The 16,465-nt window shown below is 45.3% G+C and overlaps 1 protein-coding gene across 1 annotated transcript in view; it reads left to right on the forward strand.

Annotated features, from left to right (window-relative positions):
• ACTN3 (actinin alpha 3) overlaps positions 1–16,465 on the forward strand; it is a 48,249-nt gene that overhangs the window by 28,891 nt on the left and 2,893 nt on the right. The window contains exons 8-19 of the mRNA XM_070951206.1: positions 973–1,058; positions 2,144–2,236; positions 3,799–4,029; positions 6,403–6,550; positions 7,534–7,684; positions 10,542–10,650; positions 10,793–10,933; positions 11,724–11,906; positions 13,221–13,355; positions 14,234–14,413; positions 15,229–15,375; positions 15,530–15,595. Of these exons, the coding sequence (XP_070807307.1) occupies positions 973–1,058; positions 2,144–2,236; positions 3,799–4,029; positions 6,403–6,550; positions 7,534–7,684; positions 10,542–10,650; positions 10,793–10,933; positions 11,724–11,906; positions 13,221–13,355; positions 14,234–14,413; positions 15,229–15,375; positions 15,530–15,595 (1,670 nt within the window). The remainder of the gene's footprint in view (positions 1–972; positions 1,059–2,143; positions 2,237–3,798; positions 4,030–6,402; positions 6,551–7,533; positions 7,685–10,541; positions 10,651–10,792; positions 10,934–11,723; positions 11,907–13,220; positions 13,356–14,233; positions 14,414–15,228; positions 15,376–15,529; positions 15,596–16,465) is intronic.

Raw genomic sequence — 16,465 nt, forward strand, 5'->3', positions numbered from 1 at the left:
TAGTTCTGGCCCCGCCCCCATCTATTCTCTGCCTCCCGAGTCCCAGCTGATGGGGATTTCCTCCCTGGAGTGGGGTGGGAATGGGGATTTTACAGTATCTTTCCCCTGGAGTGGGGTGGGAATGGAGATTTTGCAGTATCCTTCCCCTGGAGTGGGGTGGGAATGGAAATTTTGCAGTATCCTTCCCCTGGAGTGGGGTGGGAATAGGGATTTTGCAGTATCCTTCCCCTGGAGTGGGGAGGGAATGGAGATTTTGCAGTATCCTTCCCCTGGAGTGGGGAGGGAATGGAGATTTTACAGTATCCTTCCCCTGGAGTGGGGTGGGAATAGGGATTTTGCAATAACCTTCCCCTGGAGCGGGGTGGGAATGGGGATTTTGCAGCATCCTTCCCCTAGAGTTGGGTGGGAATGGGGATTTTGCAGTATCCTTCCCCTGCCACGCCCACCAAGCCACACCCACAGAACCGGTAGTAAAAAAATTTGAATCCCACCACTAGATTGGACTGGAGCAGAGTAAGTTGGGGGTGCTCCTGTGGGCAGGTGAACATGTTCACCGGAGAGCAGGTGAAGAGAACACATCTGCATTCCCGCTCACTTGCTCTCTAGCGTTATCAAGCTTTCTGAGTCGCGGTAGTGCAGTGGTTAGAGTGCAGTCCTGCAGACTACTTCTGCTGACTGCCGGCTGCCTGCAATTTGGCAGTTCAAATCTCATCAGGTTTAGGGTCGACTCAACCTCCCGTCCTTCCGAGGTGGGTAAAATGAGGACCCAGATTGTTGGAGGAAAGAGGCTGACTCTGTAAACCGCTTAGAGAGGGCTGTGAAACACTGTGAAGCGGTATATAAGTCCAAGTGCTATTGTTATTCTTATCGGAGTAAGTGCTGGATTGGCTGAGGGGCAAATCTTCTGAAAAGGAAATGCTTCTACCTGTGCCGCTTCCATCATCTGCTTCTTTTCCTGATTCCTCTCTGCAGATATTGTCAACACTCCCAAACCGGATGAGAAAGCCATCATGACATACGTTTCTTGTTTCTATCATGCTTTTGCTGGTGCAGAGCAGGTAAAAATCACGTTTCTTCTTTAGGCATTTAACTTTATAGGAGGCATGTTTATGCCAAATTAATGTGTGTTTGTGTGTATATATACATATATACATACATATACATATAATTTTATATTTCGCTGATAAAGAAATAAAGGGAGACCAGTATAGATCTATTTCAAGCTATTTAGCTCTCATCAGCTAGCCATACCCTTACTTGGATTCAAACTTGGGCTGCCTGCATGTTAGGCAGTTGTATTAACCTCTGAGCCACAAGTTCTCCCTTCATCAGCTTGATCAGCTTTCTTTATCAGCGAAATATAAAATTCAGTGTAAAATGGTTTGTTGTGAATGCGACTGCTTGAGGGCTCCTGGATTGGAGCTGAAAGGCGAAAGGGACGCAGGATGCTCCTTCCCATATTGGGGTAGACCAGGTGTCTCGATAGAAAAAAAAACAAACAAACAACCACACACACACGTAATCCTCAACTTATGACCACAATTGAGCCCAGGATTTATGTTGCTAAGTGAGAAATTTGTAAAGTGAGTTTTGCCCCTTTTACCACTTTCCATGCCACGTTTGTGAAGTGAATCTGGCTCCTCCGGTGACTTTACTTGTCAGAAGGTCACAAAAGGGGATCGCCTGACCCTGGGACACTGCGACCGTCGTAAATATGAGTCAGTTGCCAAGCATCTGAGTGACTACGGGGATGCTGCAACGGTCGTAAGTGTCAAAAATGGTCATAAGTCCCTTTTTTTCAGTGCCGTTGTAAGTTCGAACGGTCACTAAATGAACTGTTATAAGTCGAGGACTACCTGTAACTCTTTCCCTCAATGTCATTTTCTGGGGCTTTTGCAGAATTCAGTCCCGATTTAGGAGGTTGCCTAATTACTTTAAAAATACCATAAACCGTTTTGCTTTGTTATCTTTCAGTTAAAGATAATTTTTTCTAGAGGCGTTTATGTTTGGCATACAAGGGAAGTAGAAAAACTCACGGTGTTCCTTTCTCCCTATCTCCTGGGGGAGGGGGCAGAGGGAGAGAGAATATTTTTTATGGTATGTTATAAATCATGTTTGCTTCCCCCCCCCCCTTTGCTTTCAGGCTGAGACAGCAGCCAATAGGATCTGCAAAGTGCTGGCTGTCAATCAAGAGAATGAGAAACTGATGCAGGAGTATGAAAAGCTGGCCAGTGAGGTAACGTGCATCTTAAATTCCCCGTAGGGAAAGTTCTAGAACCAGGCGCATTTTAATTCTGCTCTTCATCTCTTCCTCTTTCCAAGATGGCAGCAGCGATTTAATTCTATCCGATAGCCAGGATGGGAGCAAGAACCAGGGGGGAGGATCTGATATGTTAATATCCTGATTGGGGAGAGGGTATTAGAAAGGAGGTGAGGAGTGCAGAGTAACAGAAGGGACCTTGGAGGTCTTCTAGTCCAACCCCCTGCTCGAGCAGGAGAGCAAAACAATAAACCGCGGTCCACAACGTCAGAGTTTCCCTTTATTTTAGATCAGATCGAATCTTTTCCTCCGGTTTGCATATTACAGGCCTGAGAGTTGTAAGCTGTTAGAGCAGAGCTTGAAAACATTATAGCAAGTCCATAGGAGGGGAGGGATGATAGACACAGCAAAGGATGTGGGTCCCCATTGGCTCCTAACATTTCTTTTCCTTGGTGCAAAGGCAGACTAATGCCCCAAATTTGATAGGTTTCCCTTAAGGCAAAAGGAAAGAGGAAGAACACTAATCTTGAGGATTGTTGAAAATAAGTCAGGACTGAACATTGATTTCTCTCCCAACACTGGTTTCTGATTTTGGATTAAAACCGTAACATCCTTGTGCAAATATGTATTTTAACAAATAAAGGCAGGAAGCCATGAATTCAAATCTCACCTTAGCTACGAAAGCTGGTTGGGTGACTTTGGGCCAATCACCAGGAAACAAGGAGTTCTAGTTCTGCCTTAGGAATGGAAGCCAGCTGGGTGACTTTGAGCCAGTCCTTCTCTCTCAGCCCAACCCACCTCACAGGGTTGTTGTGGGGAAAATAGGAGATAATGTTGGATATGTTCATCTCCTTGACTTATTTGTATAAGTAATAAAGGTGAGGTGCAAAGAGAGACAAAGAAAGGGAGGGGGGGGAGGGAGAGATGGAGACAGTGAGATGGCTAGAGAGATAGATGATAGATAGATAGATTAGATGGATGGATGGATGGATGGATTAGATAAATGGATGGATAGATATAGATGAGAGAGAGATGATAGATAGATATAGATGAGAGAAAGATGATAGATAGATAGATAGATAGATAGATAGATAGATAGATAGATAGATAGATAGATAGATAATAAACCCAATTGGGTTTTTGAGCGCATGCGCTAAAATAAGCATCCCCCGAAAATAAGCCCTCCCCGAAAATATTTAAACGCAGAGCTGGAAATCAGGTAAGACGGCAAGAGGAGCCCCGTCTTGTTCCACGCGCCCCAAAATAATAAGACCTCCCCGAAAATAAGGTCAAGCGCTTATTTCGGGGTTCAAAAAAATATAAGACACGGTCTTATTTTTGGGGAAACACAGTAGATAGAGATAGATAGACACAGAGAGAGAGAGAGAGAGAGAGAGAGAGAGAGAGAGAGAGAGAGAGAGAGAAAAGAAGAAGAAGAAGAAGATGGCTAGAAAGAGAGAGATGCCCCAAAAGGAAATTTGAGCTAACGGTGGTTCCTGAAGCCCCCAGATATGACCAATCCTCTTTCTCCTGGGCAGCTGCTGGAATGGATCCGCCGCACCATCCCATGGCTGGAGAACCGGGTGCCGGAGAAGAACATGGCCGCCATGCAACGCAAGCTGGAGGACTTCCGAGACTACCGCCGCGTGCACAAACCTCCCCGCGTCCAGGAGAAATGCCAGCTGGAGATCAACTTCAACACCTTGCAAACCAAGCTGCGCCTCAGCAACCGTCCAGCCTTCATGCCCTCCGAGGGGAAGATGGTCTCTGTAAGTCAAGGAGCAGAAATAGGGGGAGCCCTACAAGGTGTGGGGGGGCTGGGGTTCACATTTGAGGCCACAGGTTTTCCCCAAAAACATCTGTCCCGAGCATCCATCCTGCACTTCCACTGTTTCGTCGTGCCTGTGAAAATGTCTGAAGGAGTTCCTTCCTTCCTTCCTTCCTTTCTTTTTGTTGGTTTCTATTTCAAGATAAGTCTGTGGGTGATATCCCTTGAAGACATCCCTATCTAGTGGAATACATCCTATTTTTAATTAAATTAGACAATTAAAATGTTAAAACAGGGTTTCTCAACCTTGGGAACTTTAAGACTTGTGGACTTCAATTCTCAGAATTCTGGGAGTTGACGTCCATGGGTCTTAAAGTTGCCCGGATTAGGTAACCTTGCTTTAAAGGTTTCCAAGTGTTGAAAAGCTAATCAGGCTTAAGGCCATGCCACTTTCTGAGAAAAGAAAGTATTTCATAAATATAGGTCTACCTCTTACCTCCAAAAAGGCCTGTTTAGCAGATTTTTTACAGGCCAGAAAAGGAAGGGAAATGATAAAAAACAACAAACATGAAGCTTACATGGTAATTTGACCTTTTGCACGCAAGCAAAAATTCCTTGATTTTTGAAAAACTATCCTCAATAGAGAATTCTCAAATGTAACATCTATAAAAACACTTTCAACACTGCAGGTTTGTTTTTTCCCCAGAATTGGCCTTGCAGGTTTATTAACTGATGCCAGAGAACTTGCTGCTATTAACGCACTTCATTAAAACAGCTCATTAAAAGCATTTTCTCAGAGAGATTTGCTTGTCATTATCCTTACACTCTTTTGTCATTAAGTCAAGATTTGTTCACCCTGACCTTCTAAGTAACAGAGGCTTTGTGGTTTAAAAAATCTCTATTTTTGGCACTGAGTTGCTAAGGATTCGTTTCTTGTTGTACATTTTAAAAAAATTAATGGATTACTTCTCTCTTTGAATTTACCTTGTTCTCACGATCTTGAGCTGAATCCATAATGTTATCTTACTGAGCAGCATATGAACCTTATAAAAAAAATAGAAATGAAGACAGATTGCCATCTACTAAACAACTAAAAATACCCTTTCAAATCATATCTTTAGTCAACATTTTAAAAAAAGATAAATGTTAGCAAAATGATAAACATACATGAAAAATAAAGTCCTTCCCTCACCCATTTGTTAGGCAGAGAGCCGAGAAAGCTGTTGCATATTTTAATCAATTGCTTACTTGCTCTCGGTTCACCCACTGAAAAGAAAATAAATTATTGACTTCAAAAGAACAGGAATTAAGACTAGCTTCTCTTCTTGTAGCCCAAAAATGTTTTAAAGTGTTTATTCAACAGAGATTAAGAGGAGGGTATGAGATCTCCTTACGACCTTCTGCTCCTCTTTGGAGCTAAACTCTAAGTCTCTGGTGACTTAGTTTTCCAAAAATTTGTTTAATTAACTGAATAACAGAGTTGGAAGGAACCTTGGAGGTCTTCTAGTCCAACCTCCTTCTCAGTCAGGAAACCCTATAACGTTTCAGACAAAATGGCGGTCCAATCTCATCTAAAAATTTCCAGTGTTGGAGCACTCACATCTTCTGGTGGCAAGTTGTTCCACTGGTTAATTGTCCTCATTGTTTTGAAGTTTCTCCTTAGTTCCAAGTTGCTTCTCTCCTTGATTTTTTCCATCCATTGCTTCTTGTTCTGCCTGCAGGTTTGGAAAATAGCTTGACCCCCTCTTTGTGGTGGCCCCTCAAATATTGGAAGACTACAATCAGGTCACTCCGAGGTGACATTGATCAATCACATTTTTAAACTGCCCATCTCCCTTAACAGAGGGACTCTGGACAGTATACAATAAATTATGACATATAAAGACAATATATTAAAGTTATAAAAAAATAAAATAAAAGAGGCAAGGGTACTTAAAACACTTTTTAAAAATTAATTCAAAGGCGAAGGGAGGGTTCTCGGGGCACTAGCCAGCCCCTGGGCTGCATGCTGCTCTGGGCTCCCCATTCAAGACTGCAGAGCCATATTTTCATTCTTTTCTGGAAGGCCTGTCTTTCCTGGGGGCAGGGTGGGATATTTTACAGGACAGGGGCAATGGCTCAGAGAAGACTCATTTCCTGGACCCCCCCTAATTGGAGTTCTTTAACTGATGGGGTCTGCAGCATACCTTCCCTGCCTGACCGGATGGGATAGGCAGATGTAATGGGAGATATACAGGTGTCGCTTTGTAAAAGACATCATTGGGAGTGTGAAGGGATGCAGGAGGATTTCTGAAGGTGGCTGATCGGTAGCAAGTGTGGCCAGGACCCACCTGGCTGAGGTTGTCTCTCCCCCCTCCCGCCCCCGTGCCCACAGGACATTGCCAATGCCTGGAAAGGTCTGGAACAAGTTGAGAAAGGATACGAAGAATGGCTGCTGACGGAGATCAGGCGCCTGGAGCGTCTGGACCACCTGGCTGAGAAGTTCAAGCAGAAGGCCAGTCTGCACGAGAATTGGACCAGAGGTATCTGCGGAGACCCCAACAGAATCCCCTTCTCTGCTCCTGTTTGTTTATTTAGGCCAGGGGTCAGCAACCTGCGACTCTGGAGCTGCACATGGCTCTTTCATCCCTCTGCTGAGGCTCCCTGTCACTCAAAATATGCATCACAATCGCCAATGTGAGACACCCCGCCGGCACATGATTTATTGAGCTTTTCAACCCCCAGTAGGCCAACCATGGATAAATCCAAGAAAAGAAAAGTTTCAGAAGAAAACAGAACATTTAATTCAACTACATATGCTAGTTTTGTGGCCGCTCAAGAAATAGTCAGGCACGGGAAGGGTTTTGTGGCTCCTGCTGTTTTCTTTTCTGTGGGGAAGAGGTCCAAATGGCTCTTTGAGTGTTTAAGGTTACAGACCCCGGATTTAGGCATAACATACATGGGCTAGCATTGGAGTGGTGCGGTGGCCTAGAGGTGGGGCTCTCGCCTCACAATCACGAGGCTATGAGTTTGATCCTAGGTAGAGGCAGATACAGTGAGAATATATTTGCTGAACAAAAACTCCTCATTGGCATCAGGAAGGGCATCCGGCCAGCAAACACTCAGCTCCATTCAGTTGCCCACACTCCAACCCACAAGGGATTATGGGGTCATTAAACAATGATGATGATGATACATGGACTAGCATTATATATTAACATTTCACCTAGGTGAGCAAAATACAATAAAATATAAATGTCAAAAGGAGTTCTATGTTCAAATACCAATGTCTACGCCATCTAATCATTGTAGCACAGCATCATGTAATTTTCAAAAATCAGACACTGGACCCGTAAATGCCCTGTTTACAGCCGGTCACAATCTGGTTTGATGTGGGACTCTACAGTCACACTGAGGGGAGGGTACTCTGCCCCATTTATACAGAGATGCTCTCGATCAACCTCCAGCCCCCTCCCCTCAGCTGGACCTTTAGCTCCCCTCTGCTTCCTCTCCCCCCCACCCCCAGGGAAGGAAGAGATGCTGTCCCAGAAGGACTACGAATCAGCCACACTCTATGAGATCCGGGCACTGATGCGCAAGCACGAGGCCTTTGAGAGTGACCTGGCTGCCCACCAGGACCGCGTGGAGCAAATTGCGGCCATCGCTCAGGAGCTCAAGTAGGTGTCAACAAGCTGGCAGCAGCCTTATGGAGAAACGCAAGCACCTTGCATCATCAGTTCTGCTCCCCAATTCTACCTACTAGGCTGGCTGCCCCAAGCCTGAAGCCCAACATTGCATGAAGCCTCTAAATGACTTGGGGATCTGCCCACCAAAGAGAGGAATAATGTATATACATATAGCAATAGTACTTAGACTTATATGCCGCTTCACAGTGCTTTAAAGCCCTCTCTAAGCTGTTTACAGAGTCAGCAAATTGTCCCCAATAATCTGGGTCCTCATTTTACCAACCTGGGAAGGATGGAAGGCTGAGCCAACCTTGAGTCAGTCAGGATCGAACTTCTGGCAGTGGGCAGTGAGTTAGCCTGCAATAGTGCATTCTGACCACTGCACCACCATGGCTCTTATATAGAATAATACAGTTGGAAGGGACCTTGGAGATATTCTGGTCCAGTCCCCTGCTTGATATACATTATGTCTATAATCTATATACACATAAAAATGTATATACATATACATACATACATACATACATACATACATACATACATACATATTATAAACTATTCTAAAAATATGAGTTCCAGGTATATTTGTAAAGAAAGAAACAGACATTCTGCGAACTCTGGAACTAAAATAATTTAAAATTTTATTCTACTAAGCTTTTGTCAGCCATCTGCTGACATCGTCAGAGTATTAAACTACCATTACAGAGATCTCTGCCTTTATATGCCATTAATCAATGGCCACCGGCCTACCAGGCTTTGAGACACCAGGAAAGACCCTGCAGGATGAGCAGAGACAGCTTTCCATGAGGTAGCGGAGACCAATGGCACCCTCCCCCCACCTCTGAGCATGCAGACTCAGCCTGCGAAGGCATAGTCAGTCCTGACCAAACACACAGCAACCTGGCAGGGCTGTCTCAAACTATAACAGATAGGATTAATGAGGAACAAACCGGGCTGACCACAAGGTCATGGACAAGACAGCAAATTGCGACAGTTGACAGGCTAACATCATCCCCCACAGATATACACATATGTATGTATGTTTTTTTGTTTGTTTGTTTGTTTTTCTGGTCAAAGGCCAAACTAAAAGGAAAAAGAAAATATGTATTTGTGAACCTGATTAAAACCATGCTCCTCAACTTAGGCAACTTTAAGATACACGGAATTTGACTCCCACAAAGCAACATCTTAAAGTTGCTAAAGGTTGAGAAACGCCGGATTAAAAGTAGGAACAAATAAGATAAAATCAAGTAAGATAGCGTGGGTTTGTGTGTGTGTGTACACAGAATTGATAAGGCAATAAGTTATTATTTTCGTAAGCAACTCAAGGCGGCAAACATATGCAAACACGCCTTCTTTCTCCTGTTTTCCGCACAACAACAACCGCGTGTAGTGGGCCAAAGTCACCCAGCTGGCTTCCGTGCCTAAGGATGCACGGTCTCCTAGTTTCTAACCTGGTGTCTTAATCACTAGACCAAACTGGCTTTCCCAGTGCCTGGGTTGGGTCTGAGGTCATAATAAAAGGCCCTGGGCTTTGTTCCAAAGGAGCTGAATTTATGTACAAGAACAAGCTGGAATAACAACTTGCTCCCAGAACTTAATTTCAATTTGTATCTCAGACAGCAAACATCCTAGTTGGGGTGGGGGTGGGGGTTTGACAAGCAAATTTGGAAGATAATCATACTTGTTCCGTGTATTCATTAAATGGAAATAATAATTTTGTTAGTCTTTTCCCCCTTCCTTTTTGGCATATGCTATTCACCTGAAGAAAAAAAAAAACGGCCATCCTTTTGCTAGGTCGGCCTCATTTTTTTGGCCACCAGAGATTAATTCATTAATTTTATTTTACTTCTTACATTTGTTTGCCGCTTATCTCCCCACGAGGTGACTCTTGGTGACTTACGGTGTTAAAAAGAATAAAACAATACAAAAACCAGGATCCAATCTGGGTCGGGTCACCAGGACCAAAGGTTTTGGCTTCTGAGCTTTCGAACTCGTGCTGGAGCCCACCTTCAGGGAGCTTCTCCAGGCTCCAGCACGAGTTCGAAAACTCGGAAGCCAATACCTCTGGCTGACCCAGACTGGATCCTGCAACATCATCCTGGGACACATACGTTCGCCTTCGTTCGTAATACAAAAAACATGTATATAATAAAAAATAAAACACCTTAAAAATGCAGGTGATCAACTATAACTAAAAGATGGGGAGTGAATAGGATGAGCAGGGAGGGAGGTGGGATCTCTTATTAATCTATCGACCACCTCTAGTTAGAACAGTTAATCAGCGGAGTCGCAAAGGTGCTTTTCTAGAGCTGAAGAAGTTTCTTTAATGAGAAGCAAAATGTCTTCAAAGAAAAAAACAGAAAGCCCAGTTGCCTCTTGAAAAAAAGCACCTTTGAGACAACCATGAGATGGATGACAGAATGTCCAGAGACATTTAATCCGTGGGGAAAACTGATCGTTTCCAGAAGTTGTGGGTCCTCCCAACACCGGAGGTTTTAAGAAGGGATTGGACAACTATTTGTCCAGAATGGTCTACGGTCTCCTGCTTGAGCAGGAAGTTGGACTAGAAGACCTCCAAGTTCCCTTCCACCTCTGTTATTCTCTTATTCTGGTGGGACACTCCCCCATTGGAGCCCCACACCAACTGGCAAAGCCAGGTCTTAAGGGAGCCAACCTCCCTCCTGGGAGCAAGATGTTCCAAAAGGCAAGAGCGGTTCCTCAGTTAATGACGGACTTATCAGTGAGATGCTAAACAGGGTCCAGATGATCCATTCCACATATGCATTCATGTCCTGGAAAAATAAAAAGGATTTGAGTCTGAAAAACTCCTGATTTATCCCTGCAGTGAGCTGGACTACCACGATGCAGCCTCCGTCAACTCCCGCTGCCAGGCCATTTGTGACCAATGGGATACCTTGGGGACGCTCACCCAGAAGAGAAGGGATGCCCTGGAGGTGAGAAATGGGCGCAGGAACATTGAAGGTCTTTCCTTGGATGTGGCTCATGGGTTTGGGGGTGGGGGAGGGGGAAGGTGTGGACCAGAAAGACGTCTTTCTCTCAGGAATTTCATCTGGCGTTCTGTCCCCTTTTGCCCAGCGGGTGGAGAAGCTGCTGGAGACCATCGATCAACTGTACCTGGAGTTTGCCAAGAGAGCCGCCCCATTCAACAATTGGATGGACGGAGCCATTGAGGATCTCCAGGACATGTTCATCGTGCACAGCATCGAGGAGATCCAGGTCGGCCTCAGGATAGCAATAGCACTTAGACTTATACTGCTTCATGGTGCTTTACAGCCCTCTCTAAGCGGTTTACAGAGTCAGCCTCTTGTCCCTAACAATCGGGGTCCCCATTTTACTGACCTCGGAAGGATGGAAAGCTTAGTCAACCTTGAGCCGGTCAGGATCGAACTGATGGCAGTTGGCAGAGTTAGCCTGCAATACTGCATTCTAACCACTAGGAAGGAAGGAAGGAGCAATAGCACTTAGACATATACCACTTTGCAGTGCTTTACAGCCCTCTAAGCAGTTTACAGAGTTAGCCTATTGCCCCAATCTGGGTCCTCATTTTACTGACCTTGAAAAGATGGAAGTCTGAGTCAACCTTGAGCTGGTCAGGATTGAACTGCTGACAGTGGGCAGAATTAGCCTGCAATACTTCATTCTGACCACTGTGCTGGAAGGAAGGAAGAAAGGAGGGAGGAAGAGAGGAAGGAAGGAAGGAAGGAGGTAGCAATGACACTTAGACTTACATACACCACTTCATGGTGCTTTTACAGCCCTCTCTAAGCGACTTACAGAGTCAGCCTATTGCCCTCAACAATCTGGGTCCTCATTTTACCAACCTCAGAAGGACAGAAGTCTGAGTCAACCTCCAGCCCCATCAGAACCGAACTCCTGGCAGTGGGCAGAGTCAGCCTGCCATGCTGCATTCTAACCACTGCGCCACCACGGCTCCTAAAATGCCACCCATGTTCCTCCAGGCCCTTTTAGGCCTCCACTGACCGCAGCTCTTTCTTCTCCTCTTCAGAGCCTGATCACAGCCCACGAGCAGTTCAAAGCCACCCTGCCAGAGGCCGACAAGGAGCGCATGGCCATCCTGGGCATTCAGAACGAGATCCAAAAGATTGCCCAAACCTACGGTATCAAGCTGTCGGGCCTGAACCCCTACACCACCCTTTCCCATCACGACATTGCCAACAAGTGGGACAAGGTGAGAACCAATGAAGAAACAAACAAGAATTAAGAATGGGGGAATCTGGCGGAGGGGAATCTTTTATTTCGGGCTGTTTTCAGGCTGTTTTTTTTGGGCCGTTTTCAGGTTTTTCGGGCCATTTTCAGGCTGTTTTCAGGGTGTTGTTTGGGATGTTTTCAGGTTGTTTTTTGGGCCGTTTTCAGGTTGTTTTTCGGGCCATTTTCAGGTAATTTTTTGGGCCATTTTCAGGCTGTTTTTCAGGCCATTTTCGGGCTGTTTTCAGGCTGTTTTAGGGCCATTTTTGACCTGAAAAACGGCGCAAAAAACTACCTGTTTTTAGGGCATTTTTGGCTGTTTTCAGGCCGTTTTTGAGTGCTCTGGCACCCGCGAAGACGAGCTGGCAATGGCACACGTGGCCCACAGAGAATGCTCTTTGTGCCACCTCTGGCATGTGTGCCATAGGTTCGCCATCACGGCCTTAAAATTGTTGCTCTCCATCCATGTTCGGTATTTATCCATCTAGGACCACAATGGAACCCAAAATTTCTACTTGTAGGACTACCTAGAGGACTACCTGTAGAAGATATTTGTAGCACAGTGGGGTCCTTGGTGGTTTTTTTCTTGCAGACATTTCATCGCCTGTCTAGGTAACATCATCAGTGCTTAGAAGTGAGTGAGGTTTGCTCTCTATGAACATTGATCAATGCTGGGATTCAGCCGGTTCGGGCCAGTTCAAGTGAACCAGTAGTTAGATTGCTGGCTGCCCACGCCCCTCCCTGCCCCTTCCAGGAGTCCCCACACACCCCATTTTGGCTCCCAGGTAAGTGCAGGGAGGCCTCCTAGGCTCAAAATGGGCACAGGGGGGTGCGGCCCCCCCACAGCCCATTTTCACTCCCAGGAGGCTGCAGGGAGGCCTTCTAGGCCCAAAACGGGGCCCAGGGGGGGATGCAGCCCCCCCTGCAACCCGTTTTTGCTCCCATGGGGGTGCAGGAGGCCGAGGGCTGCCTGGCACACACCCCTGGCCACACCTACCATGGCCACGCCCACCCAGCCAATGATTAGGGCAGAGAACCGGTTGTTAAGTTAATTGAATCCCACCACTGATGATGATGTTATCTAGTTAGGTAATGAAACGTCTGCAGACAACAACCAAGCTCAGAGAGCAGCAAGGATCCCACATTGTTGTCATTCCCTGCTTTAATTCAAACTAGAAAGGGGCTGATTTGGGGTGGGGAGGGTGGCATTACTTTTTTCCCTTTTCAAATTCCACCCCCCGGTCCTCTATCTCAGTGAGATTTTAAAACACCAGTTTGCTTCTGTCCTTCCATTTAGGTGAAACAGCTGGTTCCACATCGCGACCAGACCTTGCAGGAAGAACTGGCAAGACAGCAAGCCAACGAGCGCCTGCGACGTCAATTCGCCGCCCAGGCTAATATCATTGGTCCCTGGATCCAGACCAAGATGGAGGTCAGGCCTCCCTTCTCCTTTCCATCAATGTTGTGCTTCCTGTTCCTCTGGCGGGATGGGGCAGGGGACTGGTTATCATGTAGGCCCAGCTTGCTGGTTGGGGAATTCTGGGATTTGAAGTCCACGCATCATCTTTAAGTTGCCAAAGTTGAGAAACACTGCCCTAATCTAAATCGGAATGGGTTGTGGTGAGTTGGGTGTGGCGAGTTGGCCGCAGCGAATTTGTCGTAGAACCAATCCAAGTACCTTTTCAATATAGAGGCCATTTAAAGCATTCACGCAAAAGAAAAATGTAACCTGGGAAAAAAAACAGAGAGGGCTACTCTAAAGACGGATCAGAACAGACAAATAAGGTATAGGTAAAGGTTCCCCTCGCACATATGTGCTAGTCGTTCCCGACTCTACGGGGTGGTGCTCATCTGTGTTCCAAAGCCGAAAGCCAGCGCTGTCCGAAGACGTCTCCATGGTCATGTGGCCGGCATGACTCAACACCAAAGGCGCACTTAACGCTGTTCCCTTCCCACCAAAGGTGGTCCCTATTTTTCTACTTGCATTTTTTTTCGTGCTTTCGAACTGCTAGGTTGGCAGAAGCTGGGATAAGTCACGGGAGCTCACCCCGTTAAGCGGCACTAGGGATCTGAACCGCTGAACTGCTGACCTTTTAATCAACAAGCTCGGCATCTTAGCCATTGAGTCACTGTGTCCTTTAATTTTTTAAAAAATTGTTTTTCTTAGACCCAAATTTCCAATTTGCAGAATCTCACCGGTTTCCGGTGACTTAACGATGCCTCATAATATTTGAGGGAAGAAAGCCCCGTGGGGAATTTGATGCCAGGTGCTCAACCCTTAAGTCAAAATTCTCTTTTTAACCCCTTCAGGAAATTGGTCATGTCTCCGTGGACATAAGTGGACCCCTCGAGGACCAAATGAACCAACTGAAACAGCACGAGCAAAATATTATCAATTACAAACTGAATATTGACAAGCTGGAGGGTGACCACCAGCTCATCCAAGAAGCTCTCGTTTTCGACAACAAGCACACCAACTACACCATGGAAGTAAGTGCCTGGGCAGAGGAGGGCAAGGAAAGCAGTGGGAAATACTGGTAGTCCTCGATTTACGACCTCCATTGGAAGCGGAATTTCTAAGCGAAGCAGTTGTTAAGCCAGTCGCATCCCCATTTTACGACCTTTTTCGCTGGGGTGGTTAAGCTTATCGCTTGCAGTGAAATCATGAGGTTGTTAAGTGAATTGTACCTATGTATTTTACTGTTTGGCTGTTCACCGCCCTGAGTCCTTCGGGAGTAGGGCGGTATACAAATCAAATAAACTAAACTAAACTAAACTAATCCAGCTTCCCCCATTATCAGTAACAGAGTTGGAAGGGACTGTGGAGGTCATCTAGTCCAACCCCCTTGCTCTTTGCTTGTTGGGAAGGCTACAAATGGGACATTGCAACTCTGATAAATGCATGCTGATTGCCAAGTGATGGTGGGATCATGCGACAGGACCCAAATTTTGATCATGTGACTGGGGGGGAATCACAAGTGCGAGGACCAGTTGTAAGCCATTGTTTTCAGTGCCACTGTATAACCTTCGACGGTCACTAAACGAATGGTTATAAATTGAGGATTACCTTTCTGTGCCTGAGAAATTTGTCAACAATGCAATTCCTCGATTTGGGGCCAGCCAAAATTTTCACAAGCAAAGTTCTAATCAAGTGAGACATTTTTCATGTCTCCCAACATGCCAAGTTCAACCATGCAACCAATCCGGTCTGTTTCTCTGCATGTTAAAAAAAAAAAGAAAGAAGAATCTCTCTTATTCCTGCCTCTTCTTCTCTACCGCTCTCCTCCTCCTCGTCTTGACTGCAGCACATCCGCGTGGGCTGGGAGCAGCTCTTGACCACGATTGCCCGCACCATCAATGAAGTCGAGAACCAGATCCTGACCCGCGATGCCAAAGGCATCAGCCAAGAACAGATGAACGAGTTCCGGGCTTCCTTCAACCATTTCGACCGGGTGGGTAGCATAACGTTCTTATGCCAGCATCTCTCTTAACAAAAATACCTGTTCGTGGTGTTGGGGGGGGGCTGTCACTTGAGCCACTTGCTGGGGGACGTTCTGAATTCTCTTCCCCTCCGCTTCTCACCTTTTCCCACTTGACTCATTGCAGAAACGAAATGGCCTGATGGACCCCGATGACTTCCGGGCCTGCTTGATCTCCATGGGATACGACCTGGTAGGAAACCAGCCAAGACTGGGAGGATTGCGTTCTGTGTGACCTGCTGCATCTCTTGGAGGGGAGGGGCGCACAGTAGCTGGCGTTAAGAGCATGAGATGTTAACCTTGTGCATGTATATATCGATAAAGGAGAATATTTGCAACTCAGGCAGGGTTGAAATGAGAGGTCCTTGGCACTCTCTGTGCTTGGTTGTTTTCTTGAAGACATTTCATTACCCAACTAGGTAACGTCATCAGGGCTAGTTAGTGCTACCGTAGCTAACTTAGGTTTAAACACTAGCATTGATGATGATACCCAGTTTGGGTAATGAAACGCCTGCAAGAGAACAAGCAAGCTCAGAAAGCACCAAGGACCCCTCATAAGAGAGCGAGAGAGAGAGCGAGAGGGAGAAATAATGATAGAGATAGATAGAAAGATAGAGAGATAGATAGATATGATAGATTGAGATAGATAATGATAGAGATAGATGAGATAGATATATAGATATGATAGAGATAAATATATATATATATATCTATAGAGAGAGAGAGAATGATAAAGATAGATATAGATGTAGATAGATAGATGAGATAGATATGATTGAAATAGATATATAGATTAGATAGATATGATAGAGATAGATTAGATTAGATAGATATGATAGAAATATATAGATAGATGATAGAAATATATAGATATAGATTAGATAGATATGATAGAGATAGATAGATAGATATAGATAGATAGATAGATAGATAGATAGATATAGAGATAGATATGAGAGATGATAGAAAGAGATATAGATTAGATAGATATGATAGAAATATATATAGATAGATATAAATATAGATTAGATAGATACGATAGATAAGATAGATAGATAGATAG

This window comes from Pituophis catenifer, unplaced genomic scaffold (genome assembly GCF_029215685.1).
Source record: "Pituophis catenifer annectens isolate HBS135680 unplaced genomic scaffold, rPitCat1.0.hap2 SCAF_10, whole genome shotgun sequence".
NCBI classification, from domain to species: Eukaryota; Metazoa; Chordata; class Lepidosauria; order Squamata; family Colubridae; genus Pituophis; species Pituophis catenifer.